General features: G+C 36.6%; 2 protein-coding genes across 3 annotated transcripts; both read left to right on the top strand.

Moving 5' to 3' along the window:
* Positions 1-1,834: 1,834 nt before the first annotated feature.
* LOC107570273 (emerin-like) lies at positions 1,835-5,762 on the top strand. Of its 2 annotated transcripts, XM_016256483.1 has the most exons (9): positions 1,835-1,926; positions 2,394-2,462; positions 2,560-2,643; positions 2,886-2,981; positions 4,427-4,461; positions 4,535-4,572; positions 5,116-5,157; positions 5,245-5,298; positions 5,444-5,762. In XM_016256483.1, the coding sequence occupies exons 3-9, from the start codon at positions 2,562-2,564 to the stop codon at positions 5,667-5,669; spliced, it is 573 nt and encodes a 190-aa protein (XP_016111969.1). In that variant the 5' UTR covers positions 1,835-1,926; positions 2,394-2,462; positions 2,560-2,561; the 3' UTR covers positions 5,670-5,762. The 2 variants fall into 2 exon arrangements, with proteins under 2 accessions (XP_016111969.1, XP_016111968.1); XM_016256482.1 differs by lacking the exon at positions 2,394-2,462.
* A 2,105-nt stretch (positions 5,763-7,867) lies between these two features.
* LOC107570289 (syntaxin-3-like) lies at positions 7,868-9,127 on the top strand. Its single transcript, XM_016256505.1, has 4 exons — positions 7,868-7,970; positions 8,494-8,564; positions 8,644-8,752; positions 8,920-9,127. The coding sequence occupies exons 1-4, from the start codon at positions 7,940-7,942 to the stop codon at positions 9,066-9,068; spliced, it is 360 nt and encodes a 119-aa protein (XP_016111991.1). The 5' UTR covers positions 7,868-7,939; the 3' UTR covers positions 9,069-9,127.
* The last annotated feature ends 1,194 nt before the right edge of the window (positions 9,128-10,321 follow it).

The following is a 10,321-nucleotide window of genomic DNA, read 5'->3' on the forward strand; positions in this document are numbered from 1 at the left end:
ATTTTTAGAAAAAAATATAGTAATTTATCAATAGTTTTTTTTTATGTTCCAAAGGTTGTAGTACATTCCTAGTTATGAGAATGGCTTACTACAGGTGATATTTTGCCAATATCTCCTTTACTGTATATGCAGTACACAAATATTTTTAGAAAAAAATTACTGTAATTTATCAAAAGGGTTTGTTTATTTTCCAAAGGTTGTAGTACACTCTTAGTTACAAGACTGACTTACTACAAGTGAGATTTTGCCAATACCTCCCTTACTGTACATACAGTACACAAATATTCTTAGAAAAAACTACTGTAATTGGCCAAAAGGGGTTGTTCATGTTCTAATGCTTGTAATACATTCCTAGTTACAAGACTGACTTACTACAGGTGAGATTTTCCAATATCTCCTTTACTGTATGTACAGTGCACAATTATTTTTAGAAAAAGGTTGTAGTGTTTTCTTATTTACAAGACTGACTTACTACAGGTGAGAGTTTGCCAATATCTCCCTTACTGTATGTACAGTACACACATAGTAAAAAAAACTACAGTTATTCACCAAGAGGGTTTTATCATGTTCCAAAGGTTGTCTTATATTTAGTCAGTTTTGCCCACTAGTAATTTACCAATAGGTTTTTTTGTTTTGTTTCATGTTCCAACGGTTGTACTACAGTAATTTTAATGAAAATAATTGTGTACTGTACATATATGACGGGAGGTATTGGCAAAATCTCACACATAGTATCTACAATGTCTTGTATCTAGGAACATACTTCAAACTTTGGAACATGAAAAAAAACCTATTGTAAATTACTGTAATTTTTTCATAAAATATTTGTGCATTGTACATACATTAAGGGAGATATTGGCAAACTCATAAGTTTTGTAACTAGGTATATACTACAACCTTTGGAACATGAAAAAGCCTTTTTGGTGAATTACAGTAGTTTTTTTTGTAAACATATGTGTGCACTGTACGTCCAGTAATGCAGGTATTGGCAAAATTTCACAAATCATAAGTCAGTCTTCTACAACCTACAACCTTTGTAACATGAAGAAAAAAAATACAGTAGCCTAATTTTTCCATGAAAATATTTGTGTACTGTACAGACTGTAAGGGAGATGTTGGAAGTATTGTCTAAGGCGAGACATTGGCAAAATATATTTAGTCAGTTTGCCCACTAGGCATTTACTATAGTCCTGTGAACATTAATTTGAATGAATTATTGTACTTCGTTTTGTACTGTGAGGTAAATTTGCAGACGGTTCCTAAAGCAGCCTAGTCGAATATGAAATGTGAAACTAACTTTACAGCGCTGATGAAGGTTATGATGACAGAACAAGATGACAGAATAAGATGACAGTTAGGACGACAGTAAGGACGACAGAATAAGATGACAGTTAGGACGACAGAACAAGATGAGAGAACAAAATGACAATAAGGACGACAGTAATTAAACGACAGAGAATAAGCAGGCAGGACGACAGATTAAGACAACGTCAACAGACAACTTACACTCCTACATATACTGATTTACCTGAACAAGCAGGCAATGACTGTAAACAAAGGCAAATGTATAGTACAAAGCACAAAGCACAAAGCAGTCAACTAATTTTTGACACAAATGGAACCTCATACAAAATGACAATAAGGACGACAGTAATTAAACGACAGAGAACAAGCAGGCAGGACGACAGATTAAGACAACGTCAACAGACAATTTACAAGCCAACATATACTGATTTACCTGAACAAGCAGGCAATGACTGTAGACAAAGACAAATTTATAGTACAAAGCACAAAGCTAATTTTTGACACAAATGGAACCTCATATTATAGTCACTGCAGGCGTAAGGAAGTGATGTGCGTCTCCTCCTTCAGCGCGACACGCCCAGCTCAGGAAAGCGCCTTTTTAACGTCCTGGGATCGGTTCAGGTAATTCAATTATGACAAAATTTAATTTTTAAACATAAAAAGGTATATGTATAGGCGAGAAAATACACGAAACTCTTGCTACTGCTCACCCTTCAATCCTAAGTCATGCTAAATGCGTTGTTGAAGTTGAGTCAGTGGTTTCGCGTGTTAGCGCTATCCCAAGAAATCAGTTTCTCTGACCTTTTGTACGCCTGAAAAACGCTTTTGTGCTCCTTTTCTCCCAAATGCTTTTTCTTTAATCTGACAGAAGATGCCATGTTCGTTTGATCTTTGCGTAGGACGTGTCTTTTGTTCAGAGTAACGTTATGTTAACGTTAATTTACGTTACCTCTCGAAGTTTCCAGCTGTTGTAGGCTGCACATGTGTGACATTCAGCCCCAGATGTTATAGCGGTCTGGCACTTTGTTCATTCTTATGCAGTGCTGGGTTTTGTATATCTCAATGAGAGATTGGTTTTGTTCTTTCAGACTCTCTATAGAGATAAAATAAGCTTGGTTTTACGTTACGTTTCTCAGTCAACCAGTAGGCCTACTAACGCGAGTTACCTACATGCTCGAACAATTGTTATGAGTCATCTCAGGTTTTTTTTTTTTTTTGTAATCTTAACCCTTAACATAAAACCTGTTGTTGCAGATATGTCCTCGTTAAGTGGAAAATCTGATAAGGAGATCAGTCAGCTGCTGGATGAATATGGCATTAAACATGGACCCATAGTAGGTATGTGATAAGCCTTTAGTCTTTTAGAATAAGTTGTAACATTATAGCCATAAAAAAACGATATTAATTTAAACAAAGTATGTAAAAAAATATTTTTATTTAAATCATTTTAATTGAATTTCTTCATTTTTTAATTCATTACATTTTAGCACTAACTCAGGAAAGCATGGTAAAGCGCGTTTGTTTTTCAGTGACTCCGGGGAAAGTTGTGCTGTGATTTGGTGGCGGTTTTGTTTTTACAGAATCCACACGGAAGCTCTATGAAAAGAAACTGAATGAAGCCATGGGCAAAAAAGCTAAGCCTTCCTCGCCTGACAAGACATACTACCGGGAAGAAAGTAAGGCTTCTCTTAAAGGGGTCCTATTATGCTCTTTTACAATGTCTTGATTTTGTTTTGGGGGTGTACTAGAACATGCTCTCATGCTTGATGGTTTGAAAAACGCATTCTTTTTTTACATAATTTACATTATTACAATACCTTTATCCCCATCCTGGCACAAACGGCTCAATTAGTTCCGGGTTCCGGGCCCGCCTTCCGAAAAACGAAATGTGATGTGATTGGTTAGCTGTCCCAGTGCGTTGTGATTGGCGAACAGCTTAGACGGTGTTTCAGTACTGCCCCGCCCCTTGCCAAAGCGGCAAGTTTCCGTCTGCTCCGGTTTAGTTAAGGATGGCGTCAATATTGCCATATCAATTTGAGCCGGATTCAGACCCCAAGAATATTGAACACGAGGATCGCGCAGAACCTTTGCACGTACGGATATTGCAAGACATATAGTGGTAACGTTATTGTTGTTGTCTTTTTTGGGCTAAATGACGTTTTAGATAGGATGTCAACAACCGCTTAAAAATAAGTGCATTTACTATGTACAGATAAGTGCATATTTTTTTTATTATTATGTAATTCTAACATTATTGCAGTGAAACTGTTATACAGTGGAATTATTTATACCATAGTCCAGTGTTTCCCAGGCGGGCGGCATATATATGCAAACTCCTTCTCTTCCAGCAGGAGGCGCTGTTGGAAAGGTAGAGATCAAGGTTTCCCGGTAACGCTGTACACAAAGCAGCGCTCCGCTCAAAAAAGCACTGCTTTATCAGACATTACGTGCAAGATTAAATGAAAATGATGGGTTTCCTTCAGAAATACAGTGATATAAAAACACCTGCACTCAATGTATGGGAAACACTGTAGTCTCATAATTGAAGTGTAAATTCTGCAGATTACATCATTGTCCAGTATTGTACTGTCAGCAATTTATTATAAAAACGTTTTCATAATTGTAACATACATATTTACATACATAATTATTCAGGTGCATGTGTAATAACTTGCGAAAACTTGAGGCTACAGCAGCACTTCTTCTTCGTTGTCTTGTCTGATGCACTCTTACCAGACCTCGTCTTGCCTTCTAACCAGACCTCGCCCCTCCCCACCCCCCAAACATTCAAGTTTCCATAGGCGGGAATTATTTTAATGATATTCTAATGGGCCGCTTTGTGATATCCGGAAAACAAATGCTGTAGTCCAAACGAGCCATTCATTGTAGTTCTTGAAAAGGGATTAAAAAAAAATGAAATATCTCCCTTTGGAGTGGACTTTGAGATTTGTAAGTCCGCAAATAGTTTTTTTATGCCCAAACATACACACTACACACTGACTAAAATTCAAAAAGTGAAAAAGCATAATAGGACCCCTTTAATAAAAAAGAGACAGTCTTTGACTTTCCCCATATTTAGAGTGTAGAATTACAATTGTAAAATTTGCTTTTGTTTTCATAGAGGAGGAAGTTGAATATATTACCTATCATCAGCCCGTAAGTAAAAACTGAACTGAACTTGAAGGGTTATATCACTAGATATGTAGTCTAAGACATTTTTCATTTTCAGCAGCCACAACTGACCAGACACGATGGATTTGGTGATGTGTAAGTAGCATATTTTATTTTGCAGAGTATGTTTCTGCAGGTCTTAAAAAGTCTTAATGTGCCCTTCCACAATTTAAGGTCTTAAAAAGGTCTCGAATCAGAGCAGAAAGTCTTAAATTCATAAAGTCATAGTATGAAATTTTGCATGTGTTGTTAAAAATAAATACCTTTCTCAGTATTTTTATTTTCCAATACAAATAACTGAAACATTCTTAAATCAGGATACATCAAAGTCTTGAGAAATTTCACAAAATTAAGTGAGTTTATGCTTAAAACAAGAACAAATACAGTACGTGTCAAAAAGGGTATGAAATCTTTTTCCATATTCTATTTTTGTAGAATGAATTAAAAATGAACAGGAATCGATTGGAAGTTGTATTTTCAAACTTTGAAGTTATACAACATAATGACACAGGACATACACAGAAAATCGAAGCAGTAATCTGAAATCACAATCATAACGTCTATTAAAATGTCTTGCTGAGATCACAAATATCCTTCTGATATGCTTACAGTAATTGTATATGTGTGATCCCTCCCCAGCACAAGGAGGGCAAAGGTCACCGATGCAGATTTTGCCCACAAGTGAGATTCATTCATTCATTCCCTTTTCATCTTTTTTTTTTAAGCTTTCCACATAAATGTAACTGGATATATGCTTTCTCTCCTCAGCATACGGTCAAATCTGACTGATTACAGAGATGACAACATAGGCTATACCAATGAGTGAGGTTTTCTTTTAATAATATTATTTAACAATTATCTTATTTTCGGCTTCTCCTACAACAGGTTACTACAATTTGACTGTAATACTGTAGTATAATAACCACACTCAAAAATCAATGAAATATCCTTCCTGTCTATGTTGAAGGCCGGTTATCAGCCCAACTCGTATGTCCTATCAGAGTTCTTCTCGGCTTGGCCCATCAGTCTCCACATCCATGCAGCGTGGTCCATCCAGTCCAGAGACCAGCAAATCTGGAGGTGTGCCGGGCTGGCTTCGTATCTTGGTGTTTCTTATCATTGCTGTGTTTCTTTATTATGTGTACACATGTATGGAGCCTGCAGAGGAGACCCCCTTTAAAAGCGTTGCGTAGAGGAATGGTGAGGGGTTAAATATGTTCATCAGCCCCAACCTAAACTGATTCTGTACAAGAACAACCATAAATATTGCCTGGAATAAGAGCTTACAAAATAATATTCGGTATGAGTACAGATAGTGAAGTTTAGTACCAGTTGTCGTACAACCATGGACTTGTGCATAATGCGTAAAGTTTTATTCAAATACTTGCTTTGTGCATTTTTATTATCAAACAGGTACAGATGTGGAAGACTATCCATATTAAGAAAATTCTGAATTTTTATGATAGTTGGGGCATTTAAGTCTCTAAAGCTTATTTTCTTATGAATTGTATGTGAAATCCTTTTGCTGTGGCTTGTGTTCATGGGACATTCTGTAGAGCACCGTTTGCTAAACCGTTTCAATTCGCTGTTTTCAGTGTTAAACCCTTTTAATAAATTCTAAGGTGCTGAATTTAAAACTGAAGAAATTTGAGCAATAAAGTACACAAGGTTGTGCTAGTTTGTGAATATTAGTTACAGCTAAAGGCCATTGTTAGGCACAATGCAACAACCCTTTCAGCCAAGACTATATTCACAATATAACAAGCTTTCAGTTCCTTATTACTATTGTGGAACATTATTAAGGATATAAATTGTATAAAAATATTTTTTTATTAAACCGATTAATTCATTCATTACTATCTTACTGCTGCTTGTCCCTGACATGTTAACACTACCAAAATGCCTTTTTTAGTATATATATATAGTATTGAAATTTTTTTTTGGGACAACCTAAGCCACACATACAATGTATGAATATCATTGTTATTAGAATTGGTCTTTGATAAATGACAACCCAGTGCACACAAATGTTTATATTAAAGCTTTGCTCATTTTGCTAATTAATTGTACAAAAAAAGTCCAAACACTTCTTGAATTTCAAATTTGTTTGCTTGAAAAACATTTACTGTCTTTAAAAAAAAATGGCACTTGGTTTGAAATGTTATCTAATAAAGTGACATTTGTGTAAGATTTTTTTCCTGTATTTATCGACTTGATTAAATCCTTTGACCAAGTTTTCAGCAGAACTGTTTCCACACGTGTAAAGGCTTCTGGTACTGTTTAGAGGCTCTAGGAGAGGGACAGCAAATGTGTTAATATTACACTGCAAACTGTTCATCTTTTTATTTCTTGATTGCTGTCAAGGGAGTGAATAAACAGTAACATATTAGAACTTCAACTTAGGAAATTCAGCTTGTGAAAAACATCAAATTACATATTTACTCAGATATTAGTGCTTTATTAAAGTGAACGTATCCATAAAAACATACATGATATTATCTGTATGGCTCAAAAGGATGGCAGAAAAAGTTTTTGACTATTACAGTGAATAAAACTTCTCGTGTTTAAATACGTGAACACAGTCCTTACATATTATTCACAGGGACTGCAGTACCTGATGTTGCTTCTGAAACAGAACAGATATAAAGTACAGTATTAGAATTAATGTATTGTAAAGACTAAAGTATAGATGTCCAGACATAAATACTATAAAGTCTGAAAAAACAAGTGAGACTCAGCTCACCCTCCAGACTCAGGCACCAATATCCTATCCAGTGCCACCATGTTTTTAAGTTCTGGCAACTTCAGCGTCCTTTTTATACCTTAAGTTTAAAATGATATGTTTTACGCTATACATGTGCTAATACATTTTTAACATCAAGCTGAATAAGTTAACATTAGTTAAATGATGAGCTAAAATTAGCAGTGAACAACTGAATAATTAAAAATGTCAAATCTTTTTATAAGATACCTAATGAAACTCATTAGAAATAAAACTCGTGGCAGATTTATTCAGACGTAAAATAAGACATCACAAACAGGTTAAGTAAAACTATAATAAATATGTAATATAATGCATATATTTAGCAAAATGCTCCTTTCTAGAGTTATTTCGTTTCTAGTTGACTAACGAGTTATGGACATTGATTGGCTTACCTGAGGTAAACGTTATAGGACATATTGTTTATAAACTGTTTTTATTGACATCGATTACATGAGATATGATACACTGCAGTAAGTTATGTTTCCTTCATAAGAGACTTAAAAAAAACAACATCCCGAGCCCAAACTTTTGAAAGGTAGTGTGCATGAAACCTAAATCCGTTTAGTCTACTGAGCTTTGAAAGAACAACCTTTTAACAATGACAAAACACACACATCTTCATCTGCTGAACTTCTGTTTTCTTGTCTGTGAACAGAAACGCAGGATGATTTGGAGTCGCTTACTAACGATATCAAGAAAATGGCCAACAATGCTCGTAACAAACTGAAGAGTAAGTGTCTTTGCTCGTTTACAGGACTGCTTTGTGCTGTTCTCATTAGGTGAAAGAAATAGGCCACAAAGAACTAGGCTTGGCTTTACAAACACTTCTGACCCAGAATAATGTGAGCCATTTCTCTTTTACCTTTAGAAAAGCAATATTTACCCTGTTGTCAGTGTTATTTGAGTATCACTGAGATGCTACTTTTCATATTTGTTTTCATTTTATTTCAAGTTTTAGTAATTGTTTGTGGTTTTGATATTTTTATAAGTTTTTTCTTTTCTTTCTTTCTTTTTTTTAAATGTCTATATATATGTCTTAATGCCGTTTTAGTCCTTTTAGTACATCAAATTAAACTAAATGAGAACTAAATGTTGCTTTGGCAACTAGTTGAAAAGTAAGGTTAAGGTTTTTTTTATGATGTTATTTTAGTTTTAGTTAACTAATAATATAATGTGTGTGTGTGTGTGTGTGTGTGTGTGTGTGTGTGTGTGTGTGTATATGTGTGTGTGTGTGTGTGTGTGTGTCCATACAGCCATTGAAAGGAATCTCGAGATGGAAGAAGTGGAGAGAGTATCAGCCGACTTGAGAATACGCAAATCACAGGTGAGTCTGCTTCCCGCTCAGGTAACACACACAAATACACACGCTCTCTATTAACTCTGCCCTCATGTTGCCCTGCCAGCACGCCGTACTTTCCAGGAAGTTTGTTGATGTGATGACCAAATACAATGAAGCTCAGGTGGACTTCAGAGAGAAAAGCAAAGGTCGCATTCAGAGACAATTAGAGATCAGTAAGTCACTCCTGACTAAACAGCAGTGCGTGAGACAGCTCTTATCAAACAGTGTGCAGCATACAACACGTTTCTTTCTCAAGCTTGTGGTTGAAGCATGTCAAACTGACACTGTGCTATTCCCCTTTTCTGTCGTTGACTTGCTTTTGTTCTGCTTCTCTCTCTAGCTGGTAAAACCACAACTGATGAGGAGCTGGAGGAGATGCTGGAGGGAGGAAACACAGCCGTTTTCACAGCGGGGGTAATGCATGCGTGCATGTGTGTGTGGCAGAGCTGGAGTCAAAACCTTTCCCTTCCTCATAGCGTGCTCCCATAGGCAGTGCACGAGATCTATAGTCTAAAGCAGCACTCAGAAAAAGAGGTACAAAGCTGTCACTGTGGCGCTAGCCTTTCAAATTATACTATGTATTAGAGCTGTCAAAAAAAATTAACATTTCGAATATTCGTCGAATAAAAAAAAAAATCCACATATTAGAATGCAAAAACGTTGCATTTGAATTTTAGGTCTATGTCAGCCATCAGGCAGCCTTATCAGTGGCGCACGAAATGCGACGACGATGTAATGGCGCTTTTCCACTGCGTGGTACGACTCGGCTCGGCATGGCTCAGTACGGCACGGTTCGGTTCGGCTCGGCACGGTTTGCGTTTCCACTGCAGACCTGTCAGTACCGCTTTAGAGTGGGCGGGATTATTCACATGTCATTATAGTTGCGCCGCCTCTACTGCCGCGACTCCTAAAAAACGTTTTCATTCCGCGTCGCCCCATCAAGCTCTCGCTGGATCCGCTCCTCTGCTATCAACGAGAGGAACGTCTGTACTTACTCAACAGACATCAAAACGTTTTGGTTGTTAAAAAAAGGTGCACTCGTTCAAAACAGTTGCGTTCAATCCTTCGCTGGCTGTGCTGATTTAAATCTAGCGGTTCTGTTGTGTTTGTGTCACAAGTTCAGTGACGCAGGTAGTGACGATTCTCTCCGGCCAGTCCGTGATCAGCAGAGTTTACACGTCACGTTTTGGTAAAGGTACGGTTCACTTGGAACCCCAACCAAGGTGGTAATAAAAAAAGTACCAGGTACTGTACCCAGTGGTAAACCCCCAAAAGTGAACCGTACCGAGCCGTACCGTGCCGTACCATGCAGTGGAAAAGCGGCATAAGTGTCATTGCATTTTAATGCTTTTGTTAGCCTATCCATTTGAACCCACTAGATGCGGCGCTGCTACGTTGTTCATTCAATATATTGCAGAAAACAAGAACATCAATGCGGAGAAGATGTTGTTTACATCAAAACTGAAACCAAGCCATTCACACAGAATGCATATTTATCACATTTTCTAGAGGGACATCTATCAGCGTTGCACACGCGTCTCACACAAGAGAGCGCATGTTTAGAAAGCTATGTAAAATTAATGTAAGTTCAACTTTTAAAAAACATGTCTCAAGACTTTATGGCAATTTTTCCCCATCCCACTGTATCTCATGTTTTTAAATTAAATACATGCATGGTGCTGTTTTTTTCTAATTGTTTAAGCAATTTTATTAATTATATATGGTTTATAAACATTATTTTA

This window comes from Sinocyclocheilus grahami, unplaced genomic scaffold, assembly GCF_001515645.1.
Source record: "Sinocyclocheilus grahami isolate Dianchi unplaced genomic scaffold, SAMN03320097.WGS_v1.1 scaffold1436.1, whole genome shotgun sequence".
Taxonomy (NCBI): Eukaryota; Metazoa; Chordata; class Actinopteri; order Cypriniformes; family Cyprinidae; genus Sinocyclocheilus; species Sinocyclocheilus grahami.

What these genes read in the sequence shown, in the direction of transcription:
- LOC107570273 (XM_016256483.1), top strand. Translation starts at nt 2,562, where the DNA reads ATGTCCTCGTTAAGTGGAAAATCTGATAAGGAGATCAGTCAGCTGCTG. An exon ending in TAAACATGGACCCATAGTAG is followed by an intron (nt 2,644 to 2,885) that starts GTATGTGATAAG and finishes TTGTTTTTACAG; the next exon opens with AATCCACACGGAAGCTCTAT. An exon ending in CACGATGGATTTGGTGATGT is followed by an intron (nt 4,573 to 5,115) that starts GTAAGTAGCATA and finishes ATCCCTCCCCAG; the next exon opens with CACAAGGAGGGCAAAGGTCA.
- LOC107570289 (XM_016256505.1), top strand. Translation starts at nt 7,940, where the DNA reads ATGGCCAACAATGCTCGTAACAAACTGAAGA. An exon ending in TGAGAATACGCAAATCACAG is followed by an intron (nt 8,565 to 8,643) that starts GTGAGTCTGCTT and finishes TTGCCCTGCCAG; the next exon opens with CACGCCGTACTTTCCAGGAA. An exon ending in TCAGAGACAATTAGAGATCA is followed by an intron (nt 8,753 to 8,919) that starts GTAAGTCACTCC and finishes TTCTCTCTCTAG; the next exon opens with CTGGTAAAACCACAACTGAT.